Source organism: Pseudophryne corroboree, chromosome 3, assembly GCF_028390025.1.
Source record: "Pseudophryne corroboree isolate aPseCor3 chromosome 3, aPseCor3.hap2, whole genome shotgun sequence".
NCBI lineage: Eukaryota > Metazoa > Chordata > Amphibia > Anura > Myobatrachidae > Pseudophryne > Pseudophryne corroboree.
Genome location: NC_086446.1, coordinates 671,414,890 through 671,437,836, shown reverse-complemented (window position 1 = coordinate 671,437,836; position 22,947 = coordinate 671,414,890). Strand labels below are relative to the sequence as shown.

Here is a 22,947-nt window from a genome sequence, read left to right as displayed (position 1 = left end):
AGACCCGGGGTGCCGTGGACAATCCAAACGGCAGCGTCTGAAACTGATAGTGACAGTTCCGTACCACGAACCTGAGGTACCCTTGGTGAGAAGGGCAATTTGGGACATGGAGGTAAGCATCCTTGATGTCCAGGGACACCATATAGTCCCCTTCTTCCTGGTTCGCTATCACTGCTCTGAGTGACTCCATCTTGATTTGAACCTTTGTATGTAAGTGTTCAAAGATTTCCCATTTAGAATAGGTCTCACCGAGCCGTCTGGCTTCAGTACCACAATATAGTGTGGAATAATACCCCTTTCCTTGTTGTAGGAGGGGTACTTTGATTATCACCTGCTGGGAATACAGCTTGTGAATTGTTTCCAATACTGCCTCCCTGTCGGAGGAAGACGTTGGTAAAGCAGACATCAGGAGCCTGCGAGGGGGAGACGTCTCGAATCTCCAGTCTGTACCCCTGGGATACTACTTGTAGGATCCAGGGGTCCACTTGCGAGTGAGCCCACTACGCGCTGAAACTCTTGAGACGACCCCCCACCGCACTTGAGTCCGCTTGTACGGCCCCAGCGTCATGCTGAGGACTTGGCAGAAGCTGTGGAGGGCTTCTGTTCCTGGGAATGGGCTGCCTGCTGCAGTCTTCTTCCCTTTCCTCTATCCCTGGGCAGATATGACTGGCCTTTTGCCCGCTTGCCCTTATGGGGACGAAAGGACTGAGGCTGAAAAGACGGTGTCTTTTTCTGCTGAGATGTGATTTGGGGTAAAAAAGGTGGATTTTCCAGCTGTTGCCGAGGCCACCAGGTCCGATGGACCGACCCCAAATAACTCCTCCCCTTTATACGGCAATACTTCCATGTGCCGTTTGGAATCTGCATCACCTGACCACTGTCGTGTCCATAAACATCTTCTGGCAGATATGGACATCGCACTTACTCTTGATGCCAGAGTGCAAATATCCCTCTGTGCATCTCGCATATATAGAAATGCATCCTTTAAATGCTCTATAGTCAATAAAATACTGTCCCTGTCAAGGGTATCAATATTTTCAGTCAGGGAATCCGACCAAGCCACCCCAGCGCTGCACATCCAGGCTGAGGCGATCGCTGGTCGCAGTATAACACCAGTATGTGTGTATATACCTTTTTAGGATATTTTCCAGCCTCTCAGCTGGCTCCTTGAGGGCGGCCCTATCTGGAGACGGTACCGCCACTTGTTTTGATAAGCGTGTGAGCGCCTTATCCACCCTAAAGGGTGTTTCCCAACGCGCCCTAACTTCTGGCGGGAAAGGGTATACCGCCAATAATTTTCTATCGGGGGAAACCCACGCATCATCACACACTTCATTTAATTTATCTGATTCAGGAAAAACTACAGGTAGTTTTTTCACACCCCACATAATACCCTTCTTGTGGTACTTGTAGTATCAGAAATATGTAACACCTCCTTCATTGCCCTTAACATGTAACGTGTGGCCCTAAAGGAAAATACGTTTGTTTCTTCACCGTCGACACTGGAGTCAGTGTCCGTGTCTGTGTCGACCGACTGAGGTAAATGAGCGTTTTACAGCCCCTGACGGTGTTTGAGACGCCTGGACAGGTACTAATTTGTTTGCCGGCCGTCTCATGTCGTCAACCGACCTTGCAGCGTGTTGACATTATCACGTAATTCCTTAAATAAGCCATCCATTCCGGTGTCGACTCCCTAGAGAGTGACATCACTATTACAGGCAATTGCTCCGCCTCCTCACCAACATCGTCCTCATAAATGTCGACACACACGTACCGACACACAGCACACACACAGGGAATGCTCTGATAGAGGACAGGACCCCACTAGCCCTTTGGGGAGACAGAGGGAGAGTTTGCCAGCACACACCAAAAACGCTATAATTATACAGGGACAACCTTTATATAAGTGTTTTTCCCTTATAGCATTTTAATATATATATACATATCGCCAAATAAGTGCCCCCCCTCTCTGTTTTAACCCTGTTTCTGTAGTGCAGTGCAGGGGAGAGCCTGGGAGCCTTCCCACCAGCATTTCTGTGAGGGAAAATGGCGCTGTGTGCTGAGGAGAATAGGCCCCGCCCCCTTTTCGGCGGGCTTCTTCTCCCGTTTTTCTGAGACCTGGCAGGGGTTAAATACATCCATATAGCCCCCAGGGGCTATATGTGATGTATTTTTAGCCAGAATAAGGTACTATCATTGCTGCCCAGGGCGCCCCCCCCCAGCGCCCTGCACCCTCAGTGACCGCTGCTATGAAGTGTGCTGACAACAATGGCGCACAGCTGCAGTGCTGTGCGCTACCTTATGAAGACTGAAGAGTCTTCTGCCGCCGTTTCTGGACCTTCACTTTTCGGCATCTGCAAGGGGGGTCGGCGGCGCGGCTCTGGGACGAACAGGGTGAGACCTGTGTTCCGACTCCCTCTGGAGCTAATGGTGTCCAGTAGCCTAAGAAGCCAATCCATCCTGCACGCAGGTGAGTTCACTTCTCTCCCCTAAGTCCCTCGTAGCAGTGAGCCTGTTGCCAGCAGGACTCACTGAAAATAAAAAACCTAACAAACTTTTACTCTAAGCAGCTCTTTAGGAGAGCCACCTAGATTGCACCCTTCTCGGCCGGGCACAAAAATCTAACTGAGGCTTGGAGGAGGGTCATAGGGGGAGGAGCCAGTGCACACCACCTGATCCTAAAGCTTTTACTTTTGTGCCCTGTCTCCTGCGGAGCCGCTAATCCCCATGGTCCTGACGGAGTCCCCAGCATCCACTTAGGACGTCAGAGAAACAGGTATGCGTGCAGTAAGGCACATTTGAATGAACATGTGTAAACGCTATGACATTCAAGAAAAGGCAGGTTCACTAAATTTAGCACATCTACGATCAGTCACACAGACATGCGGGGGGACGCCCAGCACAGGGCTAGTCCGCCCGCATGTTAGGCCCAAGCCCCCCGCACAAGTACAAAAGCATCACACAGCGGCGATGCTTTTGTACTTGAAGAGTAGCTCCCTGTCAGTACAACTCCTGCGCGCAGGCAGGGAGCTACTCGTCGCAGTGGCTGCGTGTGACGTCGCGCAGCCAATGCAACCCGCCCCCCGCACGGTCCGGGCGGGGGGCGGGTTGCGTTTACCGGACCGCGCCTCTAAAACAGCGGCCAATCGCCCCCAACCCGCTCCCTCCCACCCAGTGAACGTCTCTGCCTGTCAATCAGGCAGAGGCGATCGCAGGGCTGAGACGGCCGACGGCTGTCTGGCATGCGCCAGCGCAGTTCAGACCTGATCGGCTGCTGTGCGAAAAAACGCACAGCACCGATCAGGTCTGAATTAGGCCCACTGTCCATCTACAAAATAGAAAAGAGGAAGCTGAATATGAGCTGAATAACTATTCATGACAGTCACTTTTCAGGTGATACCTAGCGTGGGTCGGGCCTCAGAGATGTCATTAGTCCCTACTGAATTTATAGACTGAAGACTGGTCGAGTTCATAACTAGCTGCCTACAGTACACTGGAGGTATTTTACAAAGTGCCCTGTGGCTGCTACAGAGGGCAAATACTGCTCTGGACCTGCAATTTACCCCAATTTGCACGACTGCATCTACATGTCTGCCAGAGCCCATCATTTTATGGACAAAGGGGGTGAATCAGATCTGATAGCTGCTGTGTGTTTTCGCACAGCGGGCAATCAGCAATAGACTGGGCATGCACCTCAATGCGCACGCGCGTAGGCAAACGACAGGCATCGCCTGACAGCGACAGGTGCATGCTGATTGATAGGAAGAGGCCGTTTGTGGGCGGTAACTGATCTTTTTCTGGGAGTGTCAGGGAAAATGCAGGCGTTCCCAAGCGTTCTCAGGGAGGTACGTCAGCTCCGGCCCTGATCAGCCTGTTCTCTTTGCACTGGAGAAGTAAGTCCTGGGCTGCGCACAGACTGCACACACTGGAAAAATAATTCAATGGTGAGGTGCGAACGGATTTGCAGCTGTCCGCTGACTGAGGTATTTTTTGCAGCTGCGCATACAAATGCAATCGCACACTTGCACGGTGAATATACACTCCCCTTGGGTGGCGACTATCTGATTGCAGCTCTACAAATTTAGCAGCCCAGCAATCAGGTCTATTGCATTAAGATGAATGAGAGAAGACTCCTATTTGTGTTATACTGCTGTTACGGCTATTGCCTTTTTTCTGCAAAGGGACTTCAATGTGCACCAGCTTAAAGTTGGCAGAAATCAGGACTAAACTGTTGGATCACAATAAGCGATCCAACCGCAAAAATTACAAAAAGGAATTACAGTGCCGTCCTGCGCATGTGCCTGCATTTTTTGAGGGCGCTCGCAGAAAATGCTAACACCTCTGCCTGTCAATCAGAGGCGTTTGCGGGGCGTAACGCTCTGTTTCGGAGCATTGCTGGAGCGGAGGCGGGGAAAGAGGGGCGGCATCATCAAAATGGGGAGTGTGGCGTGGGTGTGATCGCGACAGCTGATGCCACATACAGCCGCTGTGAACAGAAAGATGGCGGCGGGCATCCTGCGCTGGCAGGAGGCAACTCTAATTTCTGCTATCAAGCAGAAATTGCAGTGTGATCGCAATTTCTGCTTGATCAAGGGAGGAGGGGGAAAGGGGGAGAGGCAGTCAGCATGCTAAGCGGCCCCAGCATGCGATCACAAGGATTGCAAATTCGGCTGCTTAGCAGAATTTGCAATCCTTACTGAATCGGGCCATAAATATAATAGTCTTGAGAAGCAGGAAGCGAGGGATTTTGTTCGAGTCTGCCCGGATTTTTAAAGCGGCAATCATTTACCTGGCAAGAGTCGCATTGCACCCCGCACTTCCTGCTTCTCTCAGGCTATTACATTCTGCCCAAAGCCTTTTACACCTCTAAGCACAACAAGGATACTTACTGGTCTACCTACTCGTCAGTGCCGGGAGGGGAATGCATAAAGTTGTACATTTTAGACCTAAGGTTATTACTAATAATAGTTTATGTTTCTAAGTGAATGATCCTAAATATAATTATCCTAGACTTATAGAGCACAACACATAATGCACGGCTGTAAACATTCTCTGTAATCATTCACATCAGTCCCTGTACACATATACTACAGTCAGTCAATTGCAGCCAAAGTCAATTAAATTACCAGTACATATATTTTGGACCTTGAAGACACCCACATGAATACAAGAAGAAATTACAAACCCCACACAGCTAATGCGCTGTTTGGAATAGAGCCCATCGCCCATTGCGCTCATTTTTGAATGTAACTAGTCATCTGCTAATAACTGAATTAATGGCACAGTGCCGAAACTTTTTATAGATCAGCAAAAAAAAAAAAACTAACCTAAACTGTGGACTTTACGTAATATGCCTTCTCAGTGATCAGAGATATTTTACAGGTATTACGAAGACATTTTCTCATAGTTAATTCATGATTTTAAAGAGATAAAAATGACAGATAATAAATATGTAAACAAATACTGGCCAAATAACATAAAAAAAAAAAATTCCTAAATTCTTTACATGAGCATCTTACATCACATGAGAAGCTTTTATACGTAGACCACCAGATTTTGTATCAGAATTAAAATATTTAAATATTTCATATACATCATATGGGAATCTTGCATACCCAGGGAGACCAAATTCTTTTCTTAATTAGTACAGTAAGTCTGTTGACATAAATAGGATGCTGGCAACTTTTGGTTTGGGGGACATGTAACCAATGATGCTGCAGGATAACCTCATTTTGTGCATACCAGTAATATTGTATGGTAAGTAATAATAAAAGGCCCCATACACTAGAACGATAATGCCCGATTTCATCCAATTACGGGCATTTGGGCCGATATATATCGAGTGAAATCGGGCATTTTGGATGTGTTTCCGAACCGATCTGATGCACGTTCCCGGATCGGCTCCCCTAGATCGTTAGTGCTGCACTCGTGATATGTCAGTTCCCGCAGGCATGGCTGGGATCGCATAAAATATATTGCATGCAAAAAGTACCAAATTGTATGGAATCGTATGGAACCACTCCTGGGAGAGTTCAAGGGAAATCACCTCCGACTTCAGCCTCAGACATATTGTTGTAGTGTATGGGTCAATTTAGACTGATACTCCTGATGCTGCTGAATTCTTCTACAGATTAATAATCCAAAAAACTATTTTCTTTTCTTTTGAGAATAGAACAGTCATCCAGTAAACAGTCACGCTTCTCCTACATACGTTCACTAACCACAACTGTGCCATATAATCCCACAATTTGTGATGATTGGCCGAAGCCCTTGATGACATCTGGACGTAGAGTTTTCTATTTCTATCTGGTATTGCAAATTTATTAAATATTTATCATATTAAAATATTTAAATGTAGTAGAACTGTGTCATAATTTCAAGTGGTCACACCACGCGTCCCACATGTATTCGTCCTAAGACATATACAGATTTAACTGTCCAACAGAAAAGCTGCCAGTGGAGACCAATTTTCAATAACGGCTAGTATCATATGCATCTTTTCTGCTGGCCCATATATGTCCAACCCGCATAATGAAAGATGTTATGGACAGCCATGAGAGACCTTCTTGCAACGCAGTAGACGGAAAGGTTACATTCATTATTAATCAATTCATTTAAACCTAGTGACATTATTATGTCATGAGAACCTTTGTTTTTGTGTCTCACTGATGTTAAAGTAACAGGAACGCTTGAATACTCATCTCACATTACAGGTATTTATGAATAACCTGATGACCTCTAAACCATAGACTAGATGTTTAGAAGCAATACTTCCCCATGATCCAATTCATCTAACCATTACTGAATCTACCAATCTCTTTCATGCGGTTCTCTGAAAGGAAGACCAAGGACCTCAAATACATGTCTCTCGGTTGGCGTTGGCACAGGGTAGCCAGCATTGACCTTCACGCTCCTATTGCGCACCACGTTCATGTTCAGGGAGTGCTCAGACAAACTCATCCCTTTGGTTTTTGCCAGAGCACGCATGGAGCGGTTGAAGTGAGCCGAACCAGTGAAATACATTAGAGCACATGCAAACTCCCCATAAGGCACAACTATGATGTCCAGTCTCCGATGTCTTTGCCCCGGTCCTGGCAAACAACAAACACCCATGTATTTCTTCTGGCTTCCGTTGTCCTCATGGCTCACCAGATCATCAGTTAGGAATCCTGGAAGGATCAAGCACAGATACAAGAGAAAGAACATTAAAGATTAAATGGGTAATTCAATTAAATAAAACAAACAAACAAACAAACAAACAAACAAACAGCAAAGGCTCCCATTTGTCCTCGCCTACTTCTAAACTAAAGATATATATTTATATATATATATATATATATATATAGATACAGTATACATTCTGTTATGTCCACTGTGCCAGGTGAAAGAAATCCAGAGATTAATAATGCGTAGGAGTTCTGAAATGCCGCACTTTATCATTAGCACAACTAAATTACAGGCTTCCCCGAGCATGGATTCCAGGAAACTGGTTCCTGTTCTTTGATTAATAAATAAGTACAGGTTGGACTCGGTGTCCTAAAACACCGCTTGGATATGATTTGCGATGCAGCCTTTTGTTTAAAGCGAATGTATACATTTCGTCTCATCTGACGGACAGGGAATATTTACGCACCTTGCAACTTAAGGCTGTCAATGAGTTTGCTGAAAACTCCTTTATGAGACTTTCCATCAGGATGTGTAATTAAAACGTCTACGTCCCCACATGTTGACTTTTGTCGCCGGTAAGAGCCACAAGCCACACTGATTAACTCCAGGTTTATCTCGCTAGTCGCTTTTTTGACCTGGCAGAGACAAAAAATAGGCAATCAAATTGATATGATGTAAAACAATAACATTTTTCTCCATTCACAGCTACTATAATATTTCGCTGTATTGTTATTTTTCTATAAAATCTCAGTTTTTCTATCCATAAGACTGCACCGTTCCAAAGCTTTCTTACCACACATAGCATTTAATGTGATACACTGCAAAGTAGTCACAGTGGCACACTAAAGAACGCTGTACCTGTACATCTTTTGGCTGAAATAAAAAAAGGCATTTTCAGTAACTTGTTTCTAATGTTTTGTGAGTGAATATGCCCTAATTTAGTGCACCCAATATACCTATTTAGCTTTTTCTAACATCTCCATTATTTTAAAGGGTAAAAATAGGTCTTGGAAAAGATTGAGTAATAGAACAAATATTAACTTTAACACAATTTTTTTTTATTTTCTCTACACAACAGTGCTGCCCTTACAATTTGCCTCCATCAGGTTACTAGAAATTTTTACAGCAGACATTGTCTATGTAATACTATAAATAGTGTCTGCCGTATAATGCCGTACCATTAACACATTGAATGTATAGTGCTTTCTCTAAAAAGTGCACACCCTTCATACACTAAATAGTCACAATGAAACACATACGATGGTTTGTACAATCAGCTAGATGTGTCCCCATACAGATCTCATCATCTTCATAATCTACAGCAGGGGTGTCAAAATCGCGGCCCCCTCCACTTCCTTTTGCGGCCTGCGGGCAGGGGTCCTTTTGCAGCCTGACCGCCTTCTCCGGTGGCGGCACCGGTATCTTAAATCAGGCGCCGGTTCGTGAGCCAATCAGAGCTTGCGGAACGGCAGCCAATCAGGAGCTGCCGGTCCACGAGCTCTAATTGGCTCATGAACCAGCGCCTGATTTAAGATACCCGCGCCACTGCTGGAGACCGGACTGAGGAGCATGAGAGGCGCACTCTGTGCTTTCCTGCCCTCACACACAGCTGGGCGTCAGATCCCAGGCAGCAGACAGCAGCGGCGGTGAGCACATTGGGGGCATATGTGTATCTGGCACAGTGTGGACATATGTGTATCTGGCACAGTGGGACATATGTGTATCTGGCACAGTGTGGACATGTGTGTATCTGGCACAGTGGGGCATGTGTGTATCTGGCACTGTGGGGGCATGTGTGTATCTGGCACTGTGGGGGCATGTGTGTATCTGGCACTGTGGGGGCATGTGTGTATCTGGCACTGTGGGGGCATGTGTGTATCTGGCACTGTGGGGGCATGTGTGTATCTGGCACTGTGGGGGCATGTGTGTATCTGGCACTGTGGGGGCATGTGTGTATCTGGCACTGTGGGGGCATATGTGTATATCTGGCACTGTGGGGGCATATGTGTATATCTGGCACTGTGGGGGCATATGTGTATCTGGCACTGTGGGGCATATGTGTATCTGGCACTGTGGGGCATATGTGTATCTGGCACAGTGTGGACATGTGTGTATCTGGCACAGTGGGGCATGTGTGTATCTGGCACTGTGGGGGCATGTGTGTATCTGGCACTGTGGGGGCATGTGTGTATCTGGCACTGTGGGGGCATGTGTGTATCTGGCACTGTGGGGGCATGTGTGTATCTGGCACTGTGGGGGCATGTGTGTATCTGGCACTGTGGGGGCATGTGTGTATCTGGCACTGTGGGGGCATGTGTGTATCTGGCACTGTGGGGGCATGTGTGTATCTGGCACTGTGGGGGCATGTGTGTATCTGGCACTGTGGGGGCATATGTGTATATCTGGCACTGTGGGGGCATATGTATATATCTGGCACTGTGGGGGCATGTGTATATCTGGCACTGTGGGGCATATGTGTATCTGGCACTATTGGTGGCCTATGCGTATCTGGCACTGCACTACTGAGGGCATACTTGTATCTGGCCCCCATGTGTGCATCACACACCCATTAATGCACACGCACACAGTACCACTAATACATTTTTCCTACTTGCACCACTGCATTAAAGTTAATGTATTCTTCACGATACTAGACATCTCTTTGTTTTTACTTTATTGTTGGTTTTTCTAAAAAACCTTTGAAAATTGCATATAAGACTGTTTCTTTTTCTTGCGGCCCACACAAGACTTAGGGGTATATTCAATTTAAGTCGGATCCATTGAGATGCAGGAGCTGAGATGGGGGAGGGCAGCGCCGGAGACCGGGAAAGGGGGGTCCCACTTGCTGGAGCCGGGTGGACGCTGCTGTGAGCGGCGGCTGTGACATCCTCCGGCTACGCTGCCCGCTGCTGTAGCGCTGCTCTCCCCCATCTGCCACCCCGTCTCCTCCTCCTTGTCTCCTCCGGCGATGCTCTCCCCCTCTGCCCGCGGCTCTCCCCCGTCTGTGCTCCTGCATCTCACTTCGACTTTTTTTAAAGTCAAATTCAGATGGTCGAAAAGGGGGCCAACGCCCCGTTTTCGACACAAGCACGTGGATCGGCAGCTATTCCGCTGATCCATGTGCTTTTCGACAAGTCGAATTCCTTGACTTGTCGAATAATTTGGGGTTATATTGAATAGGTCGGAACCCTTTCCGACCTAAAAAAGTCGAAAACTGCCGTCTTTTCGACAGATGGCAGCTTTCGACTTCAATTGAATATACCCCTTTGACCTTGATTATTCGGCCCAATTGGGATTTTGAGTTTGACATGCCTGATCTACAGCATCAATAATACAACCGTGTAGTACAAATAACTAAATATGCATCAGTCCATGCAAACAGGAGGAGGTGGAAGCCTTACAATACAGTACTGCATAAAGTAGAGAAAACTTGTGCAGGTCACAATAACCACACTCAGCTAATGTATTAGTAAGCAAGATGGTAGCACGTACACCTGTATGGTCCCACGTATTAGGGGTGACTGTTAAGCTTGCAGCAAACCGTAGCTACCAACCACAAATAAGCTTTGAAACAGTACAAGTTCATTGAATGAATGAAAATATCCGATTGGTTGTTCTAGGTTACTGCAGATGTAAAATGTTTCCATAATTAACATCTGGTGTAATCAATACGGGTGCCATCCAAAAGGAGAAAAAAGATGTATAATCATGTTTATTTAAATAAAAGTAATACACATTATATAAATGAAAAATGTATTAATGCCTTTCAGGCAAATAAACACCTGCCTCAGGAGACAAATATTGCAATCTGTTCAATTACAGCCATCCACACTTGGCATGAAAATGTAATTAAGTCAGATATAACCTTATATTTGGAGAGCTGTGATGTCACATGTATCATATGACTCATTCTGCGTGTTCTGTGATGGAATGTAGGAAGAATTACACACTCGTATGTGAGAATCACCTTATATCAGCAGTATGCTTAACTTTACATTGCAACTGAATAGCATACCCCCACACTTGTAATACTATATGCAGAATTTGGGTTATGCCATCAGGGATTTTCTTACATAATCTAAAGCGTCACTGGGCGCCTGGCGCTTTCTATTACTATGGCTATTGGTGCAGACCTAATAAAACAATGGCTCACAAATAGTGTGACATATCTCTGGAAGACATTTCGCAGATAGTGCCATCAATAAATATACTATGGGGTTTATAGTTTCCTAATTTGCCTTTTCTGTGTTATTTTCCTCTTTATCACCTTATAACAATTAAGGATCATCTTTCATTAGCAGAATAAACCCATTAATTCTGTCCTGTGGGCCGGTGACATGCTTAAGAAGGTCACAACTCCTTTCTTATGCATATTTGTCTCTTTTTAATGAAGATTTCTGAAGACCTGCTACACTGCAATTGAGTGCGAAGCCCCCCCAAGATATCTTGATGTGACATACAGCAAGGACAGTGGCTAATCCCTTAATCCCCTCTTTCTACTATGCATCACCCACAGGGGCCTAGAGACCCAGGACAAGTAATCCAATCAACAACAACAATAGGACTCGGCTCCTCCTCCCGCAGCAGCCACAACAACCTGGCTGACTTTTCAAAAGACGGGGAGGGGGAGAATAAAGGTACTTGAAATTGGAAAGTCATTCTTGAAAATCTTTTACGTGACAACCGTGTTTGAACAAAAAGGGAGGGGCGGCAGTTGGGGGACTGAGCCTTTGGCCTTTAATCATACGCATGGGAACAAGTTTCTCAGTGGGGTCCGGTGCGGTGCGCATTCTTTGAGGTCAGGCTCTGTGGCTGAGTGACAGCGTCGCAATGACCGATGCTTCCACGGAGATGGGTGTATGCAGGTGTAACATAAAGCGGGCCGTTCCAACCCACCCCGAGGGATCCTGTCACTCAACAGCAACGTTCCAACTCTGCTGCCTTTCATTTTCTCCAACAGACTGTCTTTGAAATAGTGTGTCCTGATGATCATCACAAAGAGCTGTGCTCTTACAGAAGCTTGTGGGAGAGAAAACCTTTTCTTAGCAGAATATATTAATGTTGTGACCGAATAATAGAAGAGAGAGAAATTTCAGAGGCAAAAGGCACAAATACCCAGAAAACAAAGGCTGGAGTAAAGCGGAGTTTATCTGCACAGCTTGACCATGTCTTCTGGTCCCATTCCCAGCAGCAAAAGATCTCAGAGGTAGCTTAACCTTATTTTAATCAACTTTTCTAAAAAGAAAGTCCAGGAATTTGTTCACAGATTGCCAACTATTTATTAACAAAGTGACAACCTATTATGTCCCAGCTGCATTATGTGCTTTGTAGGAGGCTGCACCTTGCTTGTATTGGGGTGTATTCATGGCCACCAGAGAGAACACACAATATACCATCTGAACTAAACAGAGGCAGACCTCCTAGTGGAGAACCTAAGCGACCTGCAGATAAACACAAGTACAGGCTCGGAGGGAGGTGTACGGACAATACAGGTGAAGCAGACGCACCAAGGCTCTTGCCTTGCAGTCTTCATATAAGGCATAACTCATAGGATTCGACCCATACTGTATATAGAATGTATTTTTTTTTTAATCTCCACCACCATATTCTACAAACCGATAGATTCCTCCCTCTGAAAATACCTCCCTTTATCTGGTTCACTTGATATAAGTCTGCAACACTGCAAAGAAATCCATATCTCTCAACAAAGCTATGTTAGGTGGACTTGGTCCTCCAGTAGCGAGATGCATACTTGGCAGTGAAGCTGACACACACACCCTCATACAAGCAACATACTGTTAGCAACTTATGAATACAATGGTCTTACAGTCTGTTCGATTTTTCCAGCCTCTTCCCTGGACATGCGATCTAGGAAGTCCTCGTAATGCTTCAAGCCAATGGCCTGTTGTGTGGTGAGATTTGCCTTTGTACGAATATCATCCAGAGTCCGAAATCCCTAAGAAACACAGATAGGTTTATAGACATTGCTAAATACTTCTTACAAGACTTTATAGTGTAAGACTAATGATGACAACCATTAAACAACTGTGAAGGAAGAGACATTTTTTGCCTTCGCAAAATCTAAAATTGGAACAAACTGTTGCCTCAGAACAGTCATTTCCCTGGATAAGTCAAAGCACTTTTCACAGTCAGGAAGACATCTTTGAAATAACACACAAGACGCCATGACATTATGCGATTAGGCTGATTAGCGGAGCACACACACCTGCTGGTACCAGCATTGGGCTGTCTTTACACCGGCTCCCCAGATGTTAGAGAACACCTCCAGGCTGGCAACGCTGTCACTCATATGGTCTAGTTTACGCAGGTGACCGCTGTCCAGAATTTCATCAATTTTTTCGGCCATTTTCTTACCAATCCCTGGGATTTTAGCAGCTTCCTAAAAACAGAACAGAAGTGTACAAACAGCAGCCCTATGGATGTTACCCATAATTTTAATTAACACCTTAAATGGTTTTTGCCATGGACGAGTTGAAGTGACATCATTTGCGAGCAGAAGAGGACAACTTAGAAAAAAGGCATTTATTCCCTATTCAATTTTTACCTTGCTCATATGGAGCTACTGTATGTCATTCCTAGTGAGTTCTCTATTTGCTTCTCCTATATGCTGCATTTATACTACCAAATATTATAGAATAATTAGGATTATTATTTTTATATTATTTAAACATTACCATTATCTATATTATTTGTACTCTAGTCACATAGTATTATTTAGCACTTTTATTCCTGCAGTGGCAGATGAAGAAAGAAGTTTTAGGGTCAGGGACAATGACTAGACATCCAAGGTCACAATAGAGGTGACACTTATTTAAATATTGGTCTCCAGCCAAACTGAGCTTCTGACCCCAGAGTTACTAGTTTCTATATACAGATGCGTCCTCATACATCCGGCCTCAATATGTCAAGCAGTGCGAGATGCCTGCCGTGAGTGAGCCGGCAGGTTCCATGTAACTCTGCTAATACCTGGTGTATTGTTTGCCGGAAATGCAACTAGGGCACACGAGGAGACTGTTGATTATGTATGACACTTGTACATTGTGCGTGTGTGACCAAGTCTGTATACGCAGTAGAACAGAACTTGTATTGGAAAACCGCTGCAGCTGCTACATTATAGCACTTTTTGTACAGATTCAGAAACTCTGTCGCACACAGATATACAAGTGTCATATATCAAATTAATCAGCACAGACTCCTTGTGCGTCCTAGTAGCATTGTGTTGCGACTAAGACGCATTTTCAGCAAAAACGACGCCCGACACTAAAAGATTCTCACGTAAACTGGGGCCTTTTGGCATAACTGCAGCAAAGATGTATAGTAAATACTGCAACCCTATTATTAAAGAACTCCGTGTGAAAACGAGATTTATGGTAATAACTTACCGTTGTTAAATCTCTTTCTGCGAGGTACACTGGGCTCCACAGGGAATGACATTGGGGGTGTAGAGTAGGATCTTGATCCGAGGCACCAACAGGCTAAAAGCTTTGACGTTCTTCCCAGAATGCATAGCGCCGCCTCCACTATAACCCCGCCTCCGTGCACAGGAGCTCAGTTTTTGTTAACCAGTCCAATGCAGTAGCAGGCAAAAGAGACGACAACTGTTAGTAGCCACATACACCACATTCTCACGACAGGAGAAAGTGTCAGCGGCTAATGCCATACCAACCCAAAGAAGCTAAGTGCGTCAGGGTGGGCACCCTGTGGAGCCCAGTCTACCTCGCATAAAGAGATTTAACAATGGTAAGTTCTTACCATAAATCTCGTTTTCTGCTGCAGGGTACACTGGGCTCCACAGGGAATGACATTGGGGATGTCCTAAACCAGTTCCTTATGGGAGGGGACGCACTGTAGCGGGCACAAGAACCCGGCGTCCAAAGGAAGCATCTTTGGAGGCGGAAGTATCGAAGGCATAGAACCTTATGCCTTATAAGTTTAACCTGAGGACCACGCAGCCGCCTTGCACAATTGTTCAAGGGTCGCACCATGGCGGGCCGCCCAAGAAGGTCCAACCGACAGTGTAGAATGGGCCTTTATGGTAGCAGGAGCTGGAAGGCCAGCCTGTATATATGCATGTGCAATCACCATTCTAATCCATCTGGCTAGTGTCTGCTTGTGAGCAGGCCAGCCACGTTTGTGAAAACCAAACAGAACAAAGAGAGAATCCGACTTCCTGATGGAGGCAGTTCTCTTCACGCAGATACAAAGAGCCCGTACCACATCCAAAGACCGCTCTTTGGAAGACAGAGGCAAAGGCCGAAACAACAATCTCCTGATTAAGGTGGAAAGAAGACACTACCTTAAGTAAATATCCAGGACGTGTTATAAGAACCGCCCGATCACAGTGAAAAATCAGATATGGTGCCCCACAAGATAAGGCACCCAAATCCGACACCCGTCTAGCAGAGGCAATAGCCAACAGAAACAACACCTTAAGAGAAAGCCACTTAAGGTCTGCAGATTCAAGAGGCTCAAACGGAGACCCTTGCAACGCCTCCAAAACCACCAAGTCCCAAGGGGCCACAGGCGGGACGTAGGGAGGTTGAATCCGCAACACACCCTGAGTGAATGTACATCAGGTAAAGTCGCAATTTTTCTCTGGAACCAAACAGACGAGGCAGAAATATGAACCTTGATGGAGGCCAGACGAAGGCCCAAGTCCAGGCCTTGTTATAGAAAAGCCAAAAGTTTGGCCATACTAAACTTGTAAGCGTCATGATTGTTAAATGCGCACCAAGCAAAGTAAGAATTCAAGCAGAAGCCGGTTTCCGGGCCTTCAACATGGTTTGAATGACCGCCTCAGAAAATCCTTTTGCCCTCAAGACGGAAGCTTCAAGAGCCACGCCGTCAAGGCCAACCGGGCTAAATCCTGATACACACTGGGGCCCTGAACGAGGAGATCTGGGCGTTGTGGAAGTAGAAGGGGACGCTCTATTGAGAGACCCTGAAGTTCTGAGAACCAGTGCCGTCTGGGCCATGTTGGAGCGATCAGAAGTAGGATTGCTCCTTCTTGCTTGAACTTCCTTATTACTCTGGGCAGGAGTGACACCAGAGGGAACACATATGGCAGCTGAAAGTTCCATGGAATTACCAGTGCGTCCACGAACGCTGCTTGAGGATCCCTTGTCCTTGCTCCGAAGACCGGAACCTTGTGATTGTGTTGAGACGCCATCAGGTCCACATCTGGAAGGCCCCACCTGTCCACGAGGAGTTGAAACACTTTTGGATGGAGGCTCCACTCTCCGGCGTGTATGTCCTGACGACTGAGAAAGTCTGCTTCTCAGTTTAGAACCCCTGGAATGAATACTGCCGATATGGCTGGCAGATGTAAGCTCTCACGAGCAGGGCCCTCTTCCCTCATGTGCTTACCCTTTTCTTACTTTAATAATCTTCAGCTGCACCAAATCCAGCAGTCTTCTGCCATCTGATACTTATTCCAGTGTAATCTGCTGATGTAGCTATGTTTATTTACCCTGTACTTGTCCTATATTGTCGTCAACTGTAAGTTGCTGTTTTCCTGTTTGATTATTTGTTTATGTACTCTGTAATTGGGCGCTACGGAACCCTTGTGGCGCCATATAAATAAAGGATAATAATAATAATAATAATAATAATAATAATAATAATAATAATGGCGTTCCGCCCACTAAAGAATCCTTGATACTTCTCTCATTGCCATGCGGTTTCGAGTACCGCCTTGCTGATTGATGTACGCCACCGTGGTGGCGTTGTCCGACTGTACTTGAACAGGTCTGTTCTGTATTAAATGCTGGGCCAAGTTCAATGAGTTGAACACCGCCCGCAATTCCAGAATGTTTATCGGGAAGAGAGACTCCTCCTTGGTCCACCGACCCGGAAGGGAGTGTTGCTCCAACACCGCGCCCTAACCTCTCAGACTGGCATCCGTCGTCAGAAGGACCCAGTTGGAGATCTAGAAGGGACGACCCCTGCTCAATCGTTGGTCCTGAAGCCACCAGCTCAGTGACAGACAGACCTCCGGAGACAAGGAAATAATTTGAGACCTGATCCGGTGAGGCAGGCCGTCCCTCTTGGCAAGAACCAGCTTCTGCAGAGGGTGGGAATGGAATTTAGCATACTCCACCATATCGAAAGCAGACACCATGAGATCTAGCATTTGCATTGCCGAATGTATCGACACTTGCGGATGAGATAGGAAGCATCGAATCCTGTCCTGAAGCTTCAGGACTTTCTCCTGAGACAAAAACAACCGCTGGTTGTGAGTGTCCAACAACGCCCTCAGGTGCACCATGCTCTGAGCAGGGACCAGGGAAGATTTCTTCCAGTTGATTAACCACCCGTGGGCTTGCAGGAACTGGATAGTCAGATCTAGATGGCGTAGGAGAATTTCTGGGGAATTTGCCAGGATCAACAAGTCGCCCAGGTACGGTAGGATCCTGACCCCTTGACGGCGGAGCACAGCCGTCATTACCGCCATAACCTTGGTGAAGACTTGCGGAGCCGTGGTCAAACCAAAAGGTAACGCCCGAAATTGGTAATGGAGGTTGCCAATCGCAAACCTCAGGTATTGCTGATGAGACATTGCAATGGGAATATGCAGGTAAGCATCCTGTATGTCCAGGGAGACCATATAATCCCCAGGTTCCAATGCCAGAACAATAGAGCGAAGAGTTTCCATACGAAACTTGGAGACCTTCACAAATTTGTTCAAGGACTTGAGGTTGAGAATGGGCCGGGATGACCCATTCGGTTTCGGGACTAGGAACAGCGGTGAATAGTACCCCTTGCCTCTCTGAGCCAGAGGCACCTGTACTACCACACCTGTGTCCAGTAGGGACTGTACCACCGAATGAAGAGTTTTTGCCTTCACCTGATCCGAAGGGACGTCTGTCAGGCAAAATCGATGAGGGGGATGATTTTTGAAGAATACGGAGTAACCTCGAGTGACGACTTCCTGTACCCAGGCATCGGAAGTGGTCTTCAACCATTCCTGGGTATACCCTAGAAATCGGCCCCCCACCCTGGGATCCCCCAGAGGGAGGACCGCCCCGTCATGCGGCAGGCTTATCAGTCTTGGAAGCAGGCTGACGGGCAGCCCAGGCCTGTTTGGTTTTGGGCTTATTGGGTTTGGAAGTGCGAGCCTGTTTCGGGTACGCCTGATCCTTTGCTTTCCCTGAAGGACGAAAGGAGCGAAAGGAAGTACTCTTAGCCTTTGGCACCGAAGGAGCAGTACTAGGTAGACATGCTGTTTTAGCAGAAGCTAAGTCAGCCACTATCTTGTTGAGGTCTTCTCCGAAAAGAATGTCTCCCTTAAAAGGGAGTACCTCCAGGGTTTTCTTAGTCCAGATCCACAGACCAGGACCGTAACCAGAGAATCCGGCGAGCCAAAATGGACGTAGTAGAAGCCTTGGCCGCCAGAATACCGGCATCAGAAGCCGCCTCCTTAATGTAATGAGAAGCTGTGACAACATAAGATAGACATTGTCTAGCATGATCAGAAGCGTTGGAAGGCAACTCCGCCTCCAGCTCCTGAGCCCACACTTCAACAGCCTCTGTAGTCCATGTTGCTGCAATGGTGGGCCTATGTGCAGCACCAGATAGGGTGTAAATTGCCTTTAAACAACCCTCCACATGCTTATCCGTCGGTTCTTTCAGAGACGTGACGGAAGTTACCGGCAGAGCTGAGGAAACCACCAGCCGCGCCACCTGCAAATCCACTGGAGGGGGTGTTTCACACTTTTTACTTAGCTCCGCTGCGAGTGAGTAGCGAGCCAGCATCTTCTTGTGAAGCGTGAATTTCTTTCCTGGATTTTCCCAGGACTCCTGACGTATGTCAACTAAATGGTCAGAATGAGGTAAAACTTGTTTAACCACTTTCTGACGTTTAAACCTGTCCGGTTTCTTAGGGGCAGCATCAGGCACCGGGTCATCAGTAATTTGAAGAATGGTCCTGATAGCCTCCAACAAGTAAGGAACATCCACCTGTGAAACAGATTCCCCATCAGAAGCGTCGGGATCAGAATCTGTGGAGTCAGTATAAACGCCATCCTCATCAGACGAGGAGTCTGGGACGTTGGTGGATTGTGAGGAAGTAATGGCCCGCTTAGAGGACCCCTTGGTCTTAGGCGGGCGAGAGTTAGACTTTTGAGTAGTCAGTGATTGGTTCAATTGCTGTAACTGAGCAGACAGTTGATCTGCCCATGGCGGGTTAACTGCGGGGACCATAAGCGGTTGTACAGCACAGGAGGTCCCATAGCCTAGTTACCAGCGTATTCAATAGCGTGGAGAAGGTAGCCCAAGGTGGGTCATTTTGAACCCCGTTGCTACAGTCCCACTTGGGGGTAAGGATCCCCCAGAACCTGAACCCTCAGCTGCTATATTTTCCTCAAATGTGTCGGCAGCGTCACCACCACTCAATGTGGGATCAGCCCCAGCACCATTGCCCTTTGTAGCTGACATAGCCGAAAGCTCAATGCAAGGCAACACAGTACAATATCAGCAGCACAATACCTGACAAGAACCCCCTGTGTAGTGTATCAGCACAAACAGGGAATTCAAGAGGTATATCGTGACTAAAAATCACAGCGAAAAATACACACTGAGTATATCCTGTGAACTACCTATATTAAATGATAAACCTGACGCACTTAGCCCCCTCAGGTTATAGAATATAGGGATAGCAATCTGATACACGAAATGGAGGTCACACAGCAGCTATATGCACACACACATAGTCACATTGTACAATGCAGAAATTATGACATGCAATAAAACTGCACTGGACTAGCAATACAGAGTAGTACTATGTATAGCTATACACTCAATAGATATAACAATGCACAGTAAAGACTGGATGTATATCACAGGGTACTTGTACTATATAACCCTGACTAAATGCACTCTTTCTTAACTAACACTGTCAGCAGACATATAGAATACTTAAGTGTCCTGTAAAATGCACAGCGCTGACAAGCAGGCGGCTTTGCAGAGGAGGATTTGCCCAAACAGTCCCAGGATCAGCTCAGCTTGTCCTAATGGCACCCAAATGCTGACAGGGAGTGAGGGAGAGAGAGAGATGCAGCTCCAGGGCGGGAACATTTACTCTAAATGGCGCCCTGGGGCTGGGGGAGGGGCTACAGGTCAAAGCCTTATCCCCCTGCTGGACTTCCCCACGGGGTACTGTGGGCTTATATAAACGGTTTATGAGAGAAAACCGACCTGTGCCCTTGCCCTGGTGGTCTAGTAGGGTCCCTGTACTACCACAGTGTCCACGCCAGCACGCGCGGACCGCCTCCCACCGGCCGTGCGGGATCGCGATTTACAGTGGGTCCCGCCGGGGGGACCCACTTACCTCCTCCCTGAGTGAGGCCACGCAGTCCAGGAGAACAGCGTTCGTGTGAGTGACTAACAGGAAGAAAACCGGAGCCCCAGCTGTAAGTACCCGGCAACTAGGGCGCGGGAGTATACAGCGCCGCTGGGGGAGGTGATGGAGCTGCAGCAGATGTCTGACTGACATCTAACACAGACAGTGCCTCTGCTGCAGCCAGGGCCGTCTTTTCGTATGGGCTCAATGGGCTCTTGCCCAAGGGCCCCAGGAGTTTAAGGGCCCTAGGCTGATAGCTGAGGGTCCCCTCTTTCCAGGGGTACCAGATTTTTTAAAATCGGCCCTGGGGAACTGGTGATATCTGACTTGAAAGCAGAGGTCCCCATCCAAGTCTGTTAATTGCTCTTTCCAGTCAGATATCTCAGGTTCTGTCTGATTTAGAGATTGTCTGAGGGTATAATCCAAAAGCTGTGACTCTCCCCTTTTGGTGGACACTGGCAAATTGTTTCTACTATGCCCAGAACCAGAGATATCAGCCTTCAAGCAGCTGGTCCCTGCTTCAGCTCCACACGACTAATATGCAGTTTTATATTTTCGTTGGTGAATTGCTCTGGCTCCTGAACTCTGATCCCCAAGTCCCCAGTACCTCCTGAAAGGTTGGACTCTCTATTTTTCCCCCCAATCTTAGCTAAGAAATATATTTTCAGAAACTTGAGATATCTGCAGTCAAGCAATCTGCCCCCCCCCACCAGAAAATGATAAATATTAAGCCCACTCCACTATCCACCCCTCCCCTACGTATTAAACACCCCCTAACACCCTGGAAGTCATGTACCAGAGCTTCTTCATTCAGCCCAATGTTCTCTTCTACAGTTTAGCCCCATCTGGGCAGTAAAGGAGTAATTAGCAGAAATTACTGCTCCAGGTCCTACATGTTAACACCCTCTACCGCCCATGGGACATCAAAGCTGCCGCTGATAGCAACCCCCACCCGTAATGCTGGAGGATGGGTAGGGGGCCCAGTGCATTGCTGTGCCCAGGGGCCTACACTGCTGTTAAGACGGCCCTGGCTGCAGCCCTTGAAGTCTTCATTTTTCTTTTAAAAGCTCTTCTCAGGGCTGCAGGAGCAGCCCCCTGTTGTATGCCTGCTTACTGCATGGCACCAACTACAAAACTGAGCACTTGTGCACGGATTCGGGGTTATAGAGGTAGCTCTTTTAGCCTGTTGGTGCCTCGGATCAAGATCCTACTCTACACCTCCAATGTCATTCCCTGTGGAGCCCAGTGTACCCCGCTGCAGAAAATGTTTTACTAGTATTGCCTATTTCTAAACCTAGCAACGCAGCCAAGGGTTCAGTGTCCATGGGATAACCAAACCCCATCCCCAAATTTTGGGGTGACTGCCTACTGTCCTGGTGCAGCTCACTGATTTAAACAGTGCCTACACTGTTTTCCTACTTTCCCGAGTCCCACATCATATAATGCAATAATAATAATAATATTTTTCTTTTTAATACAATCAACCTAAAGGTGTCTCTGTTCTACAAGAAAAATAAGATTTGCCTGGGAAAGATAAGGTATCACATGAAGATTTGGGAAATGGTATTGAAAGGGGTGGGAGAGACCTCTCTGGTCATCTGGAGGTTAAATGAAACCTACTTGAAATATTTATTTTGTTGATTTTGGGACACTTTTTTAAAACAAGGAAAATATTTTGAACATACAAAAAAGTATTTAGGCCAAATAATGGGGCAGATGTATTAAGCCTGGAGAAGTGATAAAGCAGTGATAAGTGCAAGGTAATAACGCACTATCCAGTCATCTCCTGTCAATTTACATATTGGAGCTGATTGGCTGGCGCGTTATCACCTTGCACTTATCACTGCTTTATCACTTCTCCTGGCTTAATACATCTGCCACAATGTCAACAGATATTTTCTGCACATCTGTTTTATATCCGCAATATACTTTTAAGTAACTTTTCCAGACATCTGTCAGAAAATTCTTCAATATGTGTAAAATACTAACACTTAAGTCACAGACACTGCTCAGTGTAGTACTAATTAATAATACGACTGAAGACGCTAATTAAAGAAGCATTAATGTATTGTGTTTCTTTACCTGTGATGAAGTGACTGGTTTATGGTAACTTTTTAGTGCATTTATAGCTTTTGAATAACCCAGAGATCTCCAGCGGTCGCCTTGCACAGTGTAAGCCTTAGCCAGCACCTCCAGCTTGTCCGTGATAAACTGGTTGTGATTCTCCCTCTTGCTCTCAGATGAGTGAGCGCACACCCACTTTCCGGTCACTGCTGGCATCTCCTCACCAGCCTGTTCATGCTCTGTGCTCTTAGCAAGAGGTTGGCCAAACATTAATGCATCCAGATCTCCTTGAGTAACGCTGACATCTTCTCCATCGCTGCCCTCATCCTCTGACCTCTTCACAAAGAGAAATAAAT

At 46.5% G+C, this 22,947-nt stretch overlaps 1 protein-coding gene across 1 annotated transcript in view; it reads right to left on the bottom strand.

Moving 5' to 3' along the window:
- Positions 1-6,292: 6,292 nt before the first annotated feature.
- Positions 6,293-22,947, bottom strand: part of POLL (DNA polymerase lambda) — a 36,654-nt gene continuing 19,999 nt past the window's right edge. The window contains exons 5-9 of the mRNA XM_063961885.1: positions 22,610-22,927; positions 13,394-13,567; positions 12,995-13,123; positions 7,634-7,802; positions 6,293-7,169 (exon numbers count right to left, since the gene is read on the bottom strand). Coding sequence (XP_063817955.1) covers positions 6,808-7,169; positions 7,634-7,802; positions 12,995-13,123; positions 13,394-13,567; positions 22,610-22,927 — 1,152 coding nt within the window. The 3' untranslated portion in view covers positions 6,293-6,807. The remainder of the gene's footprint in view (positions 7,170-7,633; positions 7,803-12,994; positions 13,124-13,393; positions 13,568-22,609; positions 22,928-22,947) is intronic.